Consider the following 20,236-nt stretch of genomic DNA (forward strand, 5'->3'; position numbering starts at 1 on the left):
GAAGACTCACATCCAACAGAAGCCATCCAAATTTGGCATTTCAGATGAGACACATTTTCACAAATGCTGCTGTCACTGAAAATATGCTCAGATGTAAATACATAACTGAGACTTAATACTAACTTTTTATCCAGGAGACAAATACATTTGAAACTACTGAGAGACTGAGCTACTCCCTCAAAGTATAAACAGTGTCTCCACAATTTTCTTATGCTTACAATTATCCATTGCCTTATTTTTGCTATAAGTAATGTTGCATATTATCAAAAGTTTTGTATTTAGTGTACTAATGCTTAACTGCAGAGCGTCCCAAATTCTGGCTGCCACGTCACCTCAGACAGACTCTGGTGAAGAAAGTGGGTGAGACAATCAACATTGTGATCCCTTTTCAGGTATGTATCAGCTTTTCTGTTTTGTCATGGTTATTTATGATTACTTACATAAATTAGTTTCCCTAATGCAAGTTCCCATTCCTTCACTGCTTAAGCAGAATTACATAAATATGGCGTATGATTCATTAAACCCTCTTGAACATTTGAGAAGGGGAGGGAACCCCTCTTTTTTCAGTCACATTTTTTTAACAGTCAGAATTTCTTCTTTAATCCCACCTTTTGGGGAAGAAGAAAAAAAGTGGTGCAAGTGTGTGCAAGTCCATTCGTGCTTACTGAGCACAGGAGGCACCTTAGAGAGAAGCAGACAAAACTGTAAGAATCCAGCTAATTACTCTTCTGGAAACAAGGTCTGTGATGTCACTGGGCAACTTCTCTGGCAAAAGTGTGTATGTTAATTTCTGAGAGGCTGACTGCAAAACTCAGTTTGCACATAAACACAAGACCCTGCTGGCCCTGGGATGCAGAACCTGAGTGTGTGTACAAAGACCCCCTTGGGCATTGCCTTGCATGAGCTGGAGGTACAAACAGAGCATGATGAGGATTATCAAGGGTGCCTGTATGTAACTACACTTCACTAAAGCATGCACAAAACTGCTAAAATATACACAAAGACTGACTTGACTGGTTGCCTCGCCTTGGCATTTTCTAGAGCTGTACAGAACCTGTCTGACTGTTTCTAAAACCCCACACGCCTTTTTTCAGATGCAAGTCTATAATATCAATAGAGTGCAAGAATTAGGGTGTGTAAGGAAATAATTTTCTAAGGGAGAAATAACAAAATAAATTGTAAATTACAGACTCTGGCTCTGAGAGAGAGATCCTCAGTACTAACAGATATATCACCTAATCAAGTCCTCAGTTCAAATTTGAAGACACTGAAACTTCTCTACAGTCCAGGATTGACATTTATAGAAATGTAATCCTGTTATTAGTGAAGACCTTTGAAATTCTCATATAAAAGATGCTGGAGATACACAAAACATCTTTTCCACAGGGGAGACATATATGCACACATCACCTGTATTCTTTTGTTTGAGCAGCACCAGCAAGAAAATAAAAATTGTTAGAGAAAGATCTATCTAAGCGTAAAGGCACATGTCTTTTTGCCCTGTGGTTACTGGGTTATATGGAAAGTAAATTTTTTCACTAATGAGATACATCTCATTAGTACACAATTGCAAGCCCTTGAATGGAGAAACTTTCTTGAATTGAATGCTTGAATTATTTCAGCATAATCACAAGCCTATTTTTTTTCTTTCACATTTCTTATCTCCAAAATTGTTAAAATGACTTTCTCACTAACGTCTAGCCACAGACAAAATTCAAGATTTGTACATCTGCTATTTCTGAGTTACGCAATTACTTTAAACAAAACCTAAAATAAACAGACATTTTTCCTGCTTTGATGTCCAAATTGAAGAAAAATTGCACCAATTTGACAAGCTTTGACAAGCAGGGGAATAAAGTTTAACATTTTAGAGATTTGTGTCTTATGTCCCTTGTGCTGGTTTTGACTGGGCAGAGTTAATTTTCTTCATGGAAGCTACTGTGGGGTCATGTTTTGAACTAGTGCTGAAAAGAGTATTGATGATTTTAGGGTGTTTTAGCTGTTGCTGAGAGCAGTGCACACACAGAGTCAGGGCCCTTTCTGCTCCCTACAAGACTCTGCCAGGAAGGGAGGTGTTAAACCATGACACCCCCACATGACCACCCCTTCCCAGCACATCCAGCCACTCCTCTGCTGAGAGCAGCCTCACTGCAATATTCCGAGATTTGCCAGTTCTTTGTCTTCCTCCCCTGACTGACATGTCCTCAGTTCCCTGGCCAGGGTAAGTGCATGTAGCAACTAATCCAGAGCTTCACTTAATCCTGCCTCATCATTCAGCTGTTGCCAAACAAATTAGTTAAAAGACCAAGCTTTCCCTGACTTTTCCTCAGTGGGGACACTAACTGAGGTTTTGGCATTTCATTCTGTCATCATTTTTACACAGAACTGTATTAAGCTAATCTTAGAGATCTCTGTCAAATTTGGCCAAATTGAACCAACTGATTGAGAAGTTATTTGAGTAACTGACTGACAAATCATCTGCTGGTGTAAGCTCTTGTCTCCTAAAAGGTAAGGCTAACAAAAAATGCTAAAATCTATCCATCAACACCAGATTTTACTCTGAGAACAAAGCCAGTAGACTTTAATTCAAGAAGTATTTTTTGAGTGAATTAAATTTGTCATAGTGTTGAATTGCAGCTGGCACAGTACTAAGAGTCGTGGCTTTAGCTATTTAGAATATGTAATACTGATGACCTGAAAAAAAAAAAAAGGCAAATCAAAAAGAACCTTTCCCTTCACATTTTGAAAACATTTAAATCACTGGCCATTTCTATTGCAGAAGAAGACTCTAAGTAGATACAGTTCTAGGGAAGGTGGAAGTCAGTGCTTCTACTATTTTACAGTCTCTGTGCAACTTTTCCAGTGACCTGTGTGGTCACTACAGTGAAGTTCTGTGAAATACATTGTCAAGATAGCCTGGGTTTAATGGTACTGGAAGATTTATTTAAATCTTTAGATCAAAATGTCCCTCCAAAAAACCGAAACATTTTTACTAACTTTTTTTTCTGTTGCGTGCACTAAGCAGGTGGAACATTCAGGTGAAAGGACGAAAATCAACACATTCTTGCTTCAAAATTAACTACATGGCACATGATTGGAGGGGTATTATGTGCTATTAGTGGATAAAATTCACAGTAGTACTGAGCAGTCTTTTTGTCCATCATATATGTGTGAATATAAATATCTAAGAGCATATTTAAATTCATTCTTCCCTGGCTGTGAACTCCCTGAAGTTTCTCTGGTGCTATTTAGCCACTCTGTCACTCACTGTTCTCTCTCAGATTATCTATTACACATTGCAGAAATCCAATCCTCTGACATATGTATTAGGAACATGCTTTCTATCTGTTTATGCTTTTCACAGTCTATAAATATAAGAGTATATGAAAACCAACACTTTGAACACTTGCAAACTGGCACTCACAGCACCTCCAGAAAAGGAGGAGCTGTGAGTGAACATATCTGATCGACCACACTAGAACACCAGCAGCAACAATCTTGTAACCACTCTGAGAACCTGCCAAGTATTTGTCTGGACAAAGTAGAAATTTAAATAAATGTCCATAGAACTATACTATTTAGGCAGATTATTTTTATTTTGAAAGCATTCCCTAGCTAAATTTTTCAGGGAGGATCTTAGTATCACTTTAAAATACATGCATATGGGGGAAGTAAAACAGAGTCAGTTCTTAGCATATTCACTAACAATAAGACACAGTTATGGAAAATAAAACACAAAACAACCCAAACCCTTTCATTTGTTCCAGAATTTCTACTATACATTCCAGCTGAAGAGAGGAAGCCTTTTCTTGCTCTAATAGGTTTTTGTGAGGATTCTGTGAAAGGAGACCAGGGTACAGGTAGATTAGAACAGGATAAAATGATCTTCTATCTATTATTTCAGAGCTACAGGCCAGAGGTGCTCTTAACTATGCTCCTTAGCAGGAATCTGTAAGGAAATCATTTACCAGAGAGAGAAAATGGAAGATCCAAAACCATTGCTCATTCAAAGTGTGTTTCAGCCCTGATGTAAAATGAACTACAATACATCTGATGAGTTAGAGAAAAGAGCATCAATGAACAAACAGAAATTTCTAGGTGTTTTGGACAATTTTGGACACATCTTGGCCTGACTCTTATAAAAGATAAAGTTTTTTCCTAATAGCACTGAAAAAAAAAAAGATGATACAGAGACCATCTGAACGAATACCAGACAAGCCTGAAATAAAGCTGTAGCAATGCACAAAGATTCTTCATTATTCTGTCTACCTTTAGGCACCAAAACCAAGAGTCTGAATATCTTAATCTCCCTCTGTAGGCTAAGGGAAGAGATACAGTCTTTCAGAGTCTGTTCCAGACACCCAGTGGATTGAGGAACCTTCCAGAGCTGCTTTCCCTGCTGTTTACTGGAGGCAGAGTGTCCCAATTTCAGTGCCTTAGGCTTCAGTTCCAGTTCAGCCTGAGCAGAGCTGACTGCTGGCTTGCAAGGTCCTGCTTTCCCTCCCACCCTTGAACTGCTCCAGGCCTCTGCTGCACTGTTTCACCTTGGTAAACTGGCAGAAACTTAAAATCCCCACTGAGATATTTCCTGTTGGATTAACTATTGACACACTTAACAAATATGTTATGGCCATTTTCTGTTTTCTTGGGATTCCTTGTTTGGAGTTGTACTGTGGAAGTAGCACTCCAAGAACTTTTAAAGAACTAAATAGTACTTGCCATTTTTCCTGGAAATGGCTGGATGAGGGTGATGCACACCACTGACAGCTCACTGATTCCACAATGCCATCTTCCATGGGAGTAGCAACACTGACTGCTTAGTCTGACAGCCACCAAAACAATTCTGCAGTGCCGAAAGAATGATACAGTAAATTTCACATCCCAAGACTGCAAGATGAAGATGGTTTTTCAAAAGATCTTAAAAATGCCTGGGGACAAAGCATCAAACATTTTAAGAAAGGGAGAAGGAGGGGAGCAGAGCTAATAAAGTCCTCAGGTGTTTAAGGGTTCTGCTGATAACAATCAGAACAAGTCAGATCACCTGATGGCTTCACTGGTGCCTGGGAAAGAGCACCAGAGCAGCACAGGTAGAGTATTCCTGGATTTGTTCTCAGTATCATTTCAGTCTCTAACTAAATGGCATCCTCAAAGCATGGTGCCACTAAACCACACAGATGGCAGCAAATATTTGTCTGGAAGAAAATAGATATTGTAAAGTATTTATAGAGTTTACTATCTCAGCTCTGTGTAATATATGAAGCTTTCTAGATTTATAGATCATTAAGAGAAAAATGGAAATACTGAAGTGCTTTTTTTTTTTTTTTTAATATCTTTAGGGTAAACCAAGACCCAAAATCACTTGGCTGAAAGATGGTCAAACTCTAGACTCCAAAGATGTGGGAATTCGGAACAGCAGCACAGACACAATCCTTTTCATCAGAAAGGCAGAGCTTCATCACTCAGGAGCATATGAAGTCACTCTGCAGATAGAAAACATGTCTGATAAAGTTGCAATAACAATACAAATCATAGGTAAGACCCTGACAACACCAGAATGAAGCAGATCATGCAAAACAAAATAGTGGCCAGACTGAGACAACCCAAAGATCCAACTACCTCAGAATCTCTTCTCTTTCAATGGTTGGTTGCAGATGGCAGCACAAAGGTCAGAGCAGGGCTAGCATGTGTCCTTATTTTCCTACTGCATTTCCCCACCTTGAAATTATCTGTGTCCTAGAGACCTTCAAAGAGTAAGGGATATCCTTTCAGTTCCATTGTTCTTTAAGGATCTTTTTCTTGCCTAGTTTTATCCAGTCTGTATTCTAATCCAGGTCTAGTTTGAGAATCCAAACGTCCTTTTATAAGGAATTTAATTTTAAATTCATTACCTATCTGTTTTTATTTGAGTCTGTCTCCTGACAATCTCATTTGTTGTCCATACAATGTTGTATCAGAAAAAAACATGAATAATCCTTCAGCTTTTCCATGTTACTCATGATTTTATAGCCTTCAGTCACACTTAACTCAGTTAACTTCCTCAAGTTTTATTCTCTTCATTTTGATTATTTTCAAACAGATGCCATTCCATATCTTTGATCAACCTTATCAATCTCTTTTCTATCACATTGAGAGAGATAAAATTTGAGAGTTCTGGTGTTCTTAGGCATAGGCATATTCTACTCAAGGAAGGAAATATGAACCTTGGAATGGATGTACTCCTACATGGGGTTTTTTTCATTAGATAAGGATAGGGAAGATAAAAGCATTGCCATAATATACCTTTACAGTGCCAAGAACTAGAAGGCACAGTCGGTGAATTTAGAAAATTCACATTTAATGCTTTACTCTGTTACAAGTGTCTAGTTAGTCTGAGGCTAATTCTCTATTACACAATTTCCAGTCTCTTTTCTAATGTCATTTTAAAGGAATGCATTGTGAAAGTTTCCATGACTTCTGTTGAGGTTATGTGAGAGGTATTCTGAGATCTTGCCTATTCAGATTTCATTAATGTTCAGCCAGAGCTTTTCTATTTCTCCTCATTACTGCTCTTTTTAATATTCTTGATAAGTGTTTTTATTTCTTTCCCCACACTTACATAATGTTATCCCAATTTTTTTCCAGTGTATCAGTACATTTTTAGAATATGTGTTTTGGCTCAACTCCTAATGTTTTGGAATTAAAAATGCTGACTTTGCTCTGCTTAAAGTTTTATTAATTATGTTGGCAGAATGGGTATGCAATGGTGCCAACAGCAAACAAGAACGGCAAAAAAAAATGGAGCAAATATGTCTTAGTATCAGCAGCTGCTTCTGCTCAAGAGGATGGCTGCAGTTCTGCAAGAGTAAAATATCTAAATGGCAGCCAAAACAAAATAATCCCAAGAGTACCCAGAGAATGTGTGGATGCCCCATCCCTGGTGGGGTTCAAGGCCAGGCTGGATGGGGCTCTGAGCAATCTGACCTGCTGGGAGGTGTCCCTGCCATGGCAGGGGGGTGGAACTGAAAGATCTTTGAGGTCTCTTCCAACCCAAACCATTCTCTAACTCTGTGACTCAGGCAAAGGGGAGTGATGCACCCTACACTCTAAATTATCTTTCTAAAACTGGTTAGTGACTCTTGATTCTGGCCATTGCTCTTAGGCCATAGCACCAAGTATCTTCTGCCCATTGTTTGATACTGTAGAAAGTCACAAAAACACATCCATCTATCATTGTCAGAGAGTTCTATCATACAGAAAATGATTGACAAAAAGAACTAATCTTATCACACAGGTAAGAGTTGGAGGACAGGCAGTAACTTTGTACTTCTTGGGCAGTTTGGTCAAACGAATGGGAATATCTGTATTTCATGTAATTCATGACCAAGAAGACAAAGGGCTTGTAACATATGCAGATATTTCTGCAATCAGGGCATCTACTCTGATTCTTGATTCTGTTATTCTTTCATCAGAACTACCTCTTCTCAATTCTCTCAACTGCACTTTTGGTTCCCCAGATTTTATATTCTCTTGGCAGGACAGAAATATGGATGTTTCAGGCACTCTGTCTACACTCCCAGTGGTGCTTTAGGTGCTGTATTACAGCAGGCTGAAAACCCAGCCTGGCTTTCAGAGACGTAACAAGTCAATCAATGATCTTTTGAGGTGTCTTTTCATCAGCTAACTTCCCTTGGCAAAAGTCTCTTTGAAGAAGAAGTAATGCTTGTGGCTTCAGCCCCTATCTTCTTTTTGGGGGGTAAGGCACGAGGGCAGGCAGCCAAAAGCTCTGCTGCTGTGATGAGTCAGATCAGCTCCAAATAAGAGGAAACAACTCTGTTACTGCCATCGCCTTCCCTTGTTGCCAAAACAGTTGCTGCCATTTACTCTATTGATCAAAAAACCCCATTTTTCTATGGGAATACAGTATTTATGGAAGACTTTTAGAAAGTTCTTAGATAATGAAAATATCTCCAATCTCTGGAGAATACAGTTGCCTCGACTTCTTTCACCCTCTACATGAATCCATAAATTGTCTTTCATCATGACTTCTATTGACTGAAGCAAACCTCAGTTCTATACTTTATTTTTTTTAACTGGAATTAATTATTTTTCTCATTATGTATTATTTGAAAATATAAATTATAATTTATCTTTGAAAGATAATTCACACTTTATCTCTTCTTCCCATTGTATAATTTTCATTAGTTTGCAAAACTCCTCAGCTGAGCTTGTGCTGAGGGCAACACAGAGTATTTCCTCAGAATATAAATCCCCACTCTGAGACAGTGCCCTACAGAGGAAAATAATTTGGGTCAGAAGCATCTCTAAGTTTAACTTTCCCCATCCTCTATTCACAAGCTAGAGATGTACTGGTTATTACTGAGAAACATTCTACTATTTTACACAGAAATTTTGAATAGATATTCTTGCAGATTGCATTATGCCACTGAACCACAAAGATTAAGAATATAAAAGCCCACGTAGCAAATTTAGCCATCTCTGCCTTTTTTGAGGTTGTTCTTCACACATATGCAGACAGGTATGTAGTATGAAAAAATCTTCCCTTAAATCAGAATAGATTAATTGATTTCTGTATAATGAAGATACACATCTAACAAAACAACTAGGGTTTTTTTCTTTTAAGTTGTGATTCAAGTTAACAACAATTGCATTTCCACATCCCCATAAGCAATGTTGTTCTTTTGACAACATACTGGCATTCCCTACTTCAGAAACAGGGAAGAAAATGTAAGAAGACTTTACCTGGTTGGTGGCTGTTGAGAAGCACAGAAGAATGCAGGTGTTTCTCTGAAATGTTAGGGTAAGGTAGGCAGTAAGAGGATGATAAATGGAATGAGAGCCATGCATTCCATATCCCTTATCAGGCATCATGCAGTGTTCTACTTGGCACCATTTTGAAGGAGGACAGTAGGGGTCAAACCTAATTATAAAGCAGTTTTCAATTCCAAAGTTTGTCAGTGAAAAGAGAATTAGCACATTATGCTTTGATGTAGAAAGTCACAGTTCCCCTAATAACAAAAGCTGATTTATTACTGATTTGTATGTCCTTCTTTAAGGAATTAAATCACAAACCACCTATAATTACATTCCTCTCTGCTTTGCTCATCTCAAACCTACATCCATCAGATTCTTACCATTTTCTTAATTTTTCCAGCTTAGCTAAAAAAAAAAAAGGGGGGAGACAGTTTCCCTTCAGCTGTCTGGAATGATCTCGAACTATTTTTCACTCAATACCAACAACCCAGCCATCCCCAGCAAGCCCCATAACTGGATGCAACAATCTAACATCAAAAAGGTGAACTAGTGTCCTCAAATTAAAAAAGACAAATATTATTTAATAAATCTAATCTAAGTCTTACAGCATTTGACTAAACAACATGGTATAAATAAGACTGATCCTCAAAAAGAAAATTATTATAATTTGATACTATGTTGTTTTTCTCTAGATTTCCATGTATCTTTAAAAGGACACAGATTTCTCTGTCTCTTTGAGAGTTTGTTCTTTTTCTAGTTCTTACAAAGAAATCACCTAGTGGGCAAACTCACAAGCACTGAGCCAAGAGGGAAAAGGTGTATTCCCAAATGGCTGTCCTTCCTCAGCTGGCAGGCACATACCCCATTGCCCTGCTTGTTATAGCAATGTAGATAAATGGTCAAGAAATTGCACTGAGGTAACCAAGTGAGTAATAAAACTGCAGTAAAGAGTTAATCACATCCATCCAAACAACACAAACTTCTTATCACATTTTAAAGAAGAGTTTATTTCCCATGTTACTAATTCCAGTGTGTTGTCTATTTCTCGGTAGCATTCAGGTCTCTCAGAAGAGTATTAAGAGGGTATTTGAACATTTCCCAACTTTCTTATTTGCAGATTTAGCTTCACATAAATGGAATGTGTTGCTATGGAATGTTATCAATTGCTATTAGGTTCTATTTTTTTTTTCCCTGCATGAGGAAATGATAAAGCTCTTGGATGTCAAACTAAAAGCTGTTTTCTTATGTCTCCTCTGCAGACAAGCCTGGTCCTCCTCAGAATATAAAGCTTGTAGATGTTTGGGGATTTAATGCAGCCCTGGAGTGGACACCTCCCCAGGATGATGGCAATGCTCAGATCTTGGGCTACACAGTCCAGAAAGCTGACAAAAAAACAATGGTAAGAACTTGCACTGGGTCCCTGGCTTTGTAGGGAGTTAAACCAGCACCTGCCCTGGGAACACAAAGACTTGAGGGAAATTCCTGAATTCATGACACTCACTTGTGTCCAAGGTGTCCTATGGCACCTCAGAGGCAATTAACATTGAAAATTAGAATCTAAAACCCCCCCAAAATGTTTAAATTAAATGCTCAGTAGAAAATGGAAGAGAGACCAAGCCTGTGCAGTCTCTGGTGGTGACTGCATAGACAGCTCTCCTTAGAAGGTGGAATTATATTTTTTATTTGGAATGACTTTTTTCATAAATGCAGCAAAAAATTGAAGGGGAGGGAGGAAGAGTTAGACTTGAAGTGAGATGCTAGGCATACTGGGGTTTATACTGGGACAGGTATGTATGCCAGTCAAACTGGAAAATATCTTTCTCATGGAGGACCCCATTAAGTAGTCACAATCTGATTACATATCTGGTTCCAGATTCCCCAGATATGAGAATGGCCAAATATGGTAGAGAGTTGCAACATTTTTTTTCTCAAATGGAGGTACTCATATGTCTATCACACCGCCAGAAAATAAAAGTAACAAAATAGATCAGCTGATCTTCACAGGAAGCAACATAATATTCATTTCACAGGTTAAACACCTGTCTGCCTGTCTTTTCCTCAGAGCAAAAAAATTCTCTCCATGCCAAAAGTAGCACCGTGTCTGACCTCTCATGACACCTTTCTAAGCAGTACAGTCTTGTTACAGGAATGGTACACTGTTTTCGATCACTATCGTCGCACAAACTGTATAGTGTCAGACCTGATCATGGGAAATGAGTATTTTTTCCGAGTCTTCAGTGAAAATTTGTGTGGACTGAGTGAAACTGCTGCAACCACCAAAAATCCTGCCCATATCCAAAAAACAGGTAACATATTCTACAAAACAAAGATCACAACAGCCACTAAGTACCAGAAGTAATACACAGAAAAATGGAAAACACCATTTTACTAGCTGCATCCCTAAAGATCTTTTCATTATACTTATAAAGAATTTTAGCATCAAGAGCCCTTATCTGGGCAGATTCCTGTACTAATGCAAATACCAGTTAAAAACTATTTAATCACACAGTCTTCCTAAACTATATTAAGTAAATAATACAACTGAGAGATTATATTTATATTTTGGGGTTAAACATTGAAGATGTCGGTGGTAAAGGCTTTCCCTGCTCTCATATTTTTAACAGAAGCTGAAAACCCATGATTGCTGGGACCTTTTATCTTAACTAGCACATTGTTAGTTAAGAGAACTAACTAGCACTAACACATTTCTTTTAACTAACACATTAAACATAAGATGTGTTTTAGAATGAAATGCGTTTAAAGACTTTTTATATCACGAATGCCAAAAGCTTTGAAGCTTCCTAAAATCATGTAGAAAAAACATGTACAAATGACAGACTGTACCCAAGTCAGCAGAGCTGACAACACGGTTCTTACTATTTTGTCTCTGAATTGCAGGCACCACTTACAAACCCCCCTGCTACAAAGAACACGACTTCTCGGAGGCTCCCAAGTTCACGCACCCCCTGGTGAACCGCTCCGTGGTCGCGGGGTACAACACCACGCTCAGCTGCGCCGTCAGGGGCATCCCCAAGGTACCACCACCACTGCCACCGAGGCTGCTGCAGCAGGCCAAGGCTCCTGCCAGCTCGGGGTGGCCGAGTGTGGCGTGGCTGTGCACGGGAGAGCAGAGGGCACTGCTCCTGTCCCACCTCAGTGACACCCGGGGCAGAGGGCAGGGCCGGGTTCGGGTGGGTCTGGGCACAGCCGGGGGCAGCACAGTGAGGGGACAGAGGGAAGGACACCCCCTGCTCGTGGTGACACCACACCACTGGAAATGCACCACGCCTGCACAAACCCCACTCCTGCACAAACCCCACTCCCTGGGGAAGGTAAACAACAACAAAATGAACTGCTCACGATCAGACTTTGCTCTCTTCAGACTAAAGAAAACAGCAGCTAAATGTCACCTGCTGTTCCATTAACCAAATGATACAGAAGAACAGCAGTGTTTCTGTTACACCAATACATCCACAAGTTTTTAACAATCTGGGCTATTTTGCAAAACTAACTAGTATAAGGCCTGGTCTCGTGTGAAGCTTTTTTGTGGGGGGTTTTTAGTTTGGGGTTTTAATTTCGCAGGAATATTTTCTCATTCTAAATATATCTATTAAAGTCCCATCAAAGAGTACATAAAGACGTACTGTTTTGTTAATCAGGAACAAGCAGTAAAAAACTGAATCATCTAGGGGCTAAATTTAGACTTCTCAGAAAAGGGAAGTAAGATTTTTGTCTGCAGTGAAGGAATTTACCATATTATGACATAATCTTGTCATAAATTTAAATTAGTACAATCTGTTCATGTCTGGCTGCTTATTTTCAGCTTCTTTTACTACCTCATACCTGTGCAAGGATCTGATTGCTGCAGAGCAAAACATGTAACAATCACTCAGAGTCCAAATTAAAAAAAAATCATCATTTGTTGCAGTTCATTGGATGAAGAAGGAGCTCCAGACAAAGCTCAAAAGTTAAAAGGAAGCATAGCCATGTAAACTGCCTCAGAAAAACAAGAACATTACAGAACAAACACCAGCAACTGTAGGGAAAATCCATCTTCTAAGCTGCCTCAGCTTAGAAGTGACAGTGTTATTGACAATTATTCCCTCTTGGCAAATTGACGTTTTTGTGCATCTGCATCCACTTCATTCTGTTTCCATGGTTTTAAGAAGATTCTTGAAAAACCTTCTCAGTTTTACAGCTGTTATTGTACAGTAATGGCTGGCTTTGGAATGCAGGCATGCTAGCTCCTCCTTCACATTAGCCTGAAGGATCCAAGTTGTCCTCAGCCTTCAGTACACCCAATACTCTTAAAGCAGCTTTTCCCAATATGTCTTTGTACTTCCATTGCCCAAATTAACCTTGATAAAATGTTTCAGTACCTGCAGCAGTACTCTGCAAAAGCTCTCATTACCTTCTGTGGATGAAAGTTTCCACTTCTTAATAACTGTAGATTCTCAAGCACGTCTCAGGACGGTCTGTATGGCATGGAAAAGTTACCCCTGCAGGCAGAGACAGCACTCATGCCCTGCCAGTAATGAAGTACAACAAGAGACACAGATCCAGAAAGATAAAGAGGCTATAGAGAAACAAGGGAAAAATGTTAAGGCAGGAAAAATTCCAGCAGAGATCTGTCAAGAAAATCAGGCAAGTGGCAGGTGGGATTCACTGGACTGATGGATCACAGGTCAAAACCAAAAGCGATTCAGTAGATTTGAATGCACTCTGTAAAAACAGTGCAGTAGTTTTGGGGTTTATAGATGAAGAAACAGAAGTCATTAATTCTGAAAAGAAAACAGATAAATGTAAAGCTTGGTCTTCTACTCTTTAAAGACTGTTTCTTCACTGTAAGTACTAATGAGCTTGAAATAAACCAAAGCAGTTTGTTTCATATCAGATTTTTCATTTTCAAAATTTCATTTATAAAAGTTAAAGGCACATTTTCAGGTACTGGAAACAAACATAAAAGCCTGAACTGGTATAGAAGCAACCACTTCATTCAGTAGCGGAAGCCAACAGGAACCTAATTTTTAAAGTTTCTAAAGATACACTAGAGGGTTTGGAAAATCCTTTCCTAGACCAAACCTGGGCGTCCTAATTTGGCCACCCAGCATCTGAGGACTTTTATAACACTTCTTTTCTAATAATCTGTGACATTTAATTTCCCTTCTGTAAGATACTTGTAGCATTCAAATACCTTTTAATAAGCACAGCTAAATAACTCCTAAATGAATGAATTTGTAGAGAATTAATGAATTTGTAGACAATTAATAGGGGTTGGGTTTTTTTAAAATTGCAATAAAACAGGGCACAAACGTACATTTTCTACGTGCTATTTGTGAGTTAACAGAAATACTGAGCTTTTGAACTATTGGTTTCATGAATTTGTACTGAAAGAGATGTTCCTTGAAAAATTATTAACACTGCTTTGTAAATAGCCCTCCTAATACTGTTCAGCCTGCAATGGCTATATTGAGGCTGCCAGATCAGGTGGAAATCTTCTACTCTCTACCTTCTATTTTAAAAATCTTATTGTTTCTTCTGTAGCCAAAGATATTCTGGTTCAAAAACAAGATGGATCTCTCTGGGGATGCCAAGTACCGCATGTTCAGCAAGCAGGGGGTGCTGACCCTGGAGATCCGGAAACCCACTCCCTTCGACGGCGGCATTTACACCTGCAGAGCTGTGAACGAGTGCGGGGAGGCTGAAATAGAGTGCAGGCTGGATGTCAGAGGTAATCACATGGATCCTATGGATAAGCCTGACACTGCAATGAAGAGGGAGCAATGGGTTGTTAACAAAACATAAAATCATAGTTCTCCTTTATCTAACCCTGACTTTTTGGGTGGTATATAAAAAGTTTGTCAATTCCATGCACCAGCAAGATTGTTTTTTCCTTCTGAAGCATTATGACAGAATTAGGTTACTTGCTCGGTAATACAGGTTTGATGGTGTTCAATTATTGCACTTCTGACTTTCTATTTCTAGAGCAGTTACTTAGCAGTGGAAGGGAGATGTATCTACAACCACTGCATTGAGCATAACTTCATTAGACTTTGTGCTTATTCCATAACTGAAAGTTTTAAATCAAGTCATTGGTTATTAAACATATGTAAGATGCTACATCATAAATATTTTTGGAACACTAACAAACTATTTTGTTTGTCAAAAGGACCAGGAACAAAAGTCATATATTTATAACACAATAAAAATATCAAATATTAAATATTTTTTGTAAAGCTGCCAGTAAAGTATCTATTTATCATTACAAATGTATGTAGCATTACTTTAAGTGCTCAGACTCAGCAAAAGCTGCAAAAGTGACCTACATAACAGTAATTGATGGAAATCCATTTTCAGCACAGCAAGCCTGAATGTATTTCTACACAGAACTGAGCTGAATATTTGGCTCAGTGCTAAATGAGGAATGTGCATACAGCACTCCTTGCTGAGTGCCAATACCCTCAGGGCACAAAAATTAATTTTATCATCATCTGCAGCTTGCTTTAGGAACGTTAAATCTTCTTAGAATCATCAGATATAAGCAACTACTAGAGAGGGTCCATATTTCACCATCAGTACCAAGTCTCAATTTAAAATTAGCACTCTTTAATGTCTGATAATATCTTCAACTTTTTTTCATTCTCCAGCACCTCAGTAAAACTGAATCTCAGCTGATCTGCAAGACAAGGTAAGAATAAAAGTAATTCAGCTGGATAAAGGAGCAATGACTGTTTGTTCAGACATATGAGTAAACAATCATTAGATATTCATGGTAGAGACTTTTTAGAATGTTTTTAATGTTGGTGGGGGTATGTGTGTTTATTTTGAGTTCTGTTTGTTTTTTCAATAGTCAGTATTTCATGGGTCTCCACCTTTAATACACTGTGCCAATGTAAAAATCTGTAAGAATAACAGAATACTTTGTTGTCATTTTTTCATTGGAAAACTACATGACTAATATCATGAAAATGACTCCCTCTAAGAGACTGTTATTTATTAAAGGAGAGCTAACTGATATCAACACTGTTGCTTCAACAAAGAAAGCATAGTTAACATTTAAATGCATCTAGAAGTGTAGTGTACATTTTTGACTTTAAAAGAATGAAGTAGTATAATAGCAATAATGTATTTGACAATAAATCCATCTCCCCGCATTTTCTGTCTTAGCACTAGAATGGAACAAAGAAGAAAAGTGAAGAGATTAATGAAACATGATTTCTGCTCATTTAGTAGTCCTGCTCATCTTAGAAGTCACTTAATACACATGTCCAAGGAGGCAGCAGTGTCTTGTAATGTCCTGCTTACTCAGTGTGTTTTCAGACAATATTTCCTCTTTTCATATATCTGTTGTAGTTACATTGCCCTTGTCTCCACATGAAGAAATTGAAAGAAATCAAGATAAAACTTTTTCCCATTACATACATAAAATAGGTATTAAAATAGTAAAATTATGTAAAATCAAAAAAACTCTAGTCCTTTCCTAGTGTCTTAAACAAGCATAAATCCCCCAATTCTACAGTTTACTCCATTTTCTCTTTGCAGAACTCTGACATTCTTCATAAGAAACAAATAGCTCAGAATCATGAAGCAGTCAGATATTATTTACAATATATAATCATTATATTCATCTCTATACACAGAATGTAACTTGCATTCCTACTGTTTTTACTGTCAGTGAATGCTTGAAATAACTCAAGCAGAATTGTGTCCAAAACACACCACTTGGGAACCACTGGCTATAGCTAGGATTCTGCTTTTTATAGAAAATAATTCCTTTGATAATTACTCACTGCTTGATTATTGCTTTTAAAAAGACACCAGGATAGAATTCATTATTAGATAGTTTTTGCTACCAGTCAGAGACATCACATGAATCTACAAGGATAATTTTTCATGTCAGATGAAACAGTGAAAATTCTAGCAAGGAGCACTATTTGTGTGTAAATAAAAAACCTTAAAGCAGAAGCTTGGAATGAATGTAATAAATTCACTGTCATAACTCTTCCTGAAGGTTTGTGAAAGGCTAGGAGTGATATGTAAGCATTTTTGCAGATGATTTTGTCTAAGCAAATGACACAGCGTTTCCAGTTTCTCACCTACAAGTCTGGAGAGTATTTGGGGTAGTTTTTTCCAGATCTGTAGTAGGTGATAGTTTCTGGCTGGGAAGAACTTTTTAATGATCACAGTACAGGAGACAGCAGGAAGATGACATTCATCCAGGCAGCATTGCCTTTTGGAAGAATCTACACAAGGGAACTGAAGTAAAAGTCCTCCCCTGCCTCCAACATGCCACTTGGGATAGCAAAGCATGTCTGACACAGCGTGTTGTACTAAACAAGCAAATGCATCTTCATAATAAAAGCACTGATGGTCATGAGATGTGTGTTGTAATTATTTTGTTATGATATTAGAACAAAAAAGGATACCCTCTAAAATCACAGCAAACTTATTCCAGGTTAACACTTGTCTGTTGCACATGGTTGTTATTCAACAAATAAATAAAAAATTGAAAAGGAAAATACGCAGCCAAATTTACATTGTTTTGTACTTACATTTTCTGAGTGATGCATTCTATTATTTAAAAAATAAGGCATATACCACAAATAAAAGACAGAGATGATCCATATTCTAAAGATCCTGTGACCAGAATGCAGAGGACCAAGAGGACCATCCCAGCATCTGTGGGAGAATGCATATTGCAAAGCAGTGACTGAATTGCAAGAGTTGGAGCCTAATCCCACAGGGCCTTCTAAAAAACACAAATTAGTTTTAATTTCCAGCACTTACAATGACAATGAGTCAAATGCAAATCCAAAGCCTTACAAAAAAACAAGCACTAACTCTGGTTAGGTTTCTGAAAAGTCTTCATAAAAATGAGAATTCTGAGTTCCAAATGCTAACCAATCCTTACCTGAAAAGAGGAAAAGGGGAAAGGTGCACCTGCAAGGTTTCAATTTCTGTAATTATTTCTAGAAAGGTCTTCAGAAAATGGTAGGTGTTTATTGATGTTTTGCCAGCATATACTATTCTCATTTATCTGTTCAGTGGCTGACATAGATCCTAAAAGTAGAGTCATTAATTGCCATTAATGCTGGTAATAAATAAATGATTAAGTAAATAACATTCATCCCAATCTGATTAAAACTATATACTCTGAGAAGCTTCTCCCAAACCTACCTGGCTAAGAAAAACAAAGTGTCTCCCAATTTCTCCCCCATCACACCTGCAAAACTACTTGATGAAAGACAGTTTACACTGCCATTTCCAGATCAGGGTGAGATCTCTTCGGATGTAAAATCAGATGGCTTTATCTCTAAATGTCATACAAATATTCTTACCTTGTAGTTGTTTAGTACTGTTAGAAGTGTGCAAGGTAAGTTCAATAGTAACAGAAAAAATTAACATAGGTCATACTTTAAAAATTCCCACCTAGCAGCATCCTCTTTTAGCACAGTAAGTGCCTTTCAGAGCTGACAGCAGTTTCTTTCAAAAACAGCAGTCCTGCTGAAGTCTTTCCAGTTTTCCCCACCAAGCCAAAAAACCCTGTTATTGTTCTAGTAAAAAGACCCTTCCATGTGAAAAGTATATGCAACTTTGGCAAACATAACCTCTTCAGGCTGATAATTTCTATCCAGTTTGATGCGAAACTGACTAAGTTCTGCTGCTTCCACAATTTCCATTTAAATCCTGTCGATTCAGGCTGCTGGCTGCCTGTTCAGTGTGTATGCCTTTCCTTCAGACTACAAACCATGTACCTGATGGAGATACTTGGATGCCTTGAATTAACATATGTAAGACTCATTTGAAGCACAGGGGTGTTGCAGAGCATTACTAAAGCCCAGTGCTTCACTTCAGGTAAAAAACATCAACTCTAAAATATTATGACAAGAAAAAGGACTTCAAATACTTTCTAGCCCAGCTCTCTCAGGGTGGGATTACCTGCCAAAAACCCTCTGCTGACATTTTAGCCTAGGAGAGCACACATTTCACACCACAGCATCAATTCTTTTGTTTCATTTGTGTTTTCAGCACTGTTGTATAAATACTCTAATTAAACAATATTTACTCGCTCCTGGCAATGGGAAGCTTCATGTAATACTCTTCATAAAAGCCACCAGCAGGAATTAAACTGTCAGATGCAAACAAACCTTATCTGAACACCTTGTTTCCTTGAGATTGCCTTAGTCTTCTAATCCTGACCATTATTCTGTGAGCAAATAATACTAGCAAAATGAATTAATGGTTGCCCATTACTTCTTAAAATAACAAAGAGAAGGGCCAAAGAGCTCCTCTTGCTGCAGCACCAGCTCCCCCCTTCAGTGCCAGGAGCTCCCCCACCCACTTGTCAGCTCTTGCTCTGAGAGATGATTGCTTCAGACCTGCAAGGCCTGAAGAAAATCTCTTCAAACTGTGGTGTAAGCACAGCAGATTAAGGTAAAGCTCCTGGGTTTCCTCCTTCTCCTCTTCAGCAGGCTTACACAGAAGCTGTCAAAGGCTGTGTGGGAGTTAACGGATGGTCCCCCATGGAGAGAATTATTTTTTCCTATTAACAAATAAGAAGTGGATCAGTTGAAGCTAAGAAGGAAATTATAGTTATGTCCACACAGAAGTCAGGACAGTGACTGTTGGGCAGAGCTTCTCAGGCTGCAGTCTGTTCTGTATTCTGCTATCACAGATCCGTGACCATTACTTTAAAACCAGCAGGCTTATCTGGGGTAACAGCTGCAGAATAGAAGTGACTGTTGTTTCTTTCCTGAGCCTTAGTTTTCTGACTGGTTAATAAAAATGTCAGGAGTATTTCATTCCCAAGTCACTGTAAATCCAAGTATATGCTCTAGTACTAAAGCTATTCTTGCAGAAAGGGTGCCAACTCCTAATATATTTTTATACCATCCACAGTGCAGGTGAATACCTGTGTGTCCAAGGAAGGATAACCTGTGTAGTAAGAAGCTAGGTTTCCATCAGTGTATGTTGTCACCAATTAGGTACTAATGCATTTTATTCAGCTACCCAAGCTATGGTTAATTACACCACTCAGTGCTTGTACCTGACAGTGCACTAGCAGCCATGCAGACAGAAATATTCTAAAATGAAGCAGTCCTAAATTTTCACACATCCACATATTTGCTAATAAACCATTGCTTGGATGATCATTCTACTACTAGGCAGAAATCAGTGCAAAATAGAGATTACTTGCATTCAGTATCATGTTTGGAAAAATCTCACTTTCCTTAGTAGCTTCTGAATTCTGAACCTTGTCTTTGATGGATTGTTTCAGTTTAGATGATCACTTCAGGCAATGCATGACCTGCTTTTAGCACAAGCTGATGATACAGATGATGGCCTAGGTGATCTAGATGACCTTCAAGGGTCCCTTTCAACCCAAACTGTTCTATTATTCTATTATTCTTAAGCAGCTTCACTACCTAAGTTACAATACTTGCATGATACAGTGGGGTAAAATGCAAATTAAATTGATTGAGTT

At 38.3% G+C, this 20,236-nt stretch overlaps 1 protein-coding gene across 1 annotated transcript in view; it reads left to right on the forward strand.

Annotated features, from left to right (window-relative positions):
- MYBPC3 (myosin binding protein C3) overlaps positions 1–15,439 on the forward strand; it is a 60,012-nt gene extending 44,573 nt beyond the window's left edge. The window contains exons 26-32 of the mRNA XM_063398425.1: positions 304–392; positions 5,337–5,532; positions 10,011–10,150; positions 10,898–11,057; positions 11,650–11,786; positions 14,296–14,482; positions 15,399–15,439. Of these exons, the coding sequence (XP_063254495.1) occupies positions 304–392; positions 5,337–5,532; positions 10,011–10,150; positions 10,898–11,057; positions 11,650–11,786; positions 14,296–14,482; positions 15,399–15,409 (920 nt within the window). The 3' untranslated portion in view covers positions 15,410–15,439. The remainder of the gene's footprint in view (positions 1–303; positions 393–5,336; positions 5,533–10,010; positions 10,151–10,897; positions 11,058–11,649; positions 11,787–14,295; positions 14,483–15,398) is intronic.
- The last annotated feature ends 4,797 nt before the right edge of the window (positions 15,440–20,236 follow it).

Source organism: Prinia subflava, chromosome 5 (assembly GCF_021018805.1).
Source record: "Prinia subflava isolate CZ2003 ecotype Zambia chromosome 5, Cam_Psub_1.2, whole genome shotgun sequence".
NCBI lineage: Eukaryota > Metazoa > Chordata > Aves > Passeriformes > Cisticolidae > Prinia > Prinia subflava.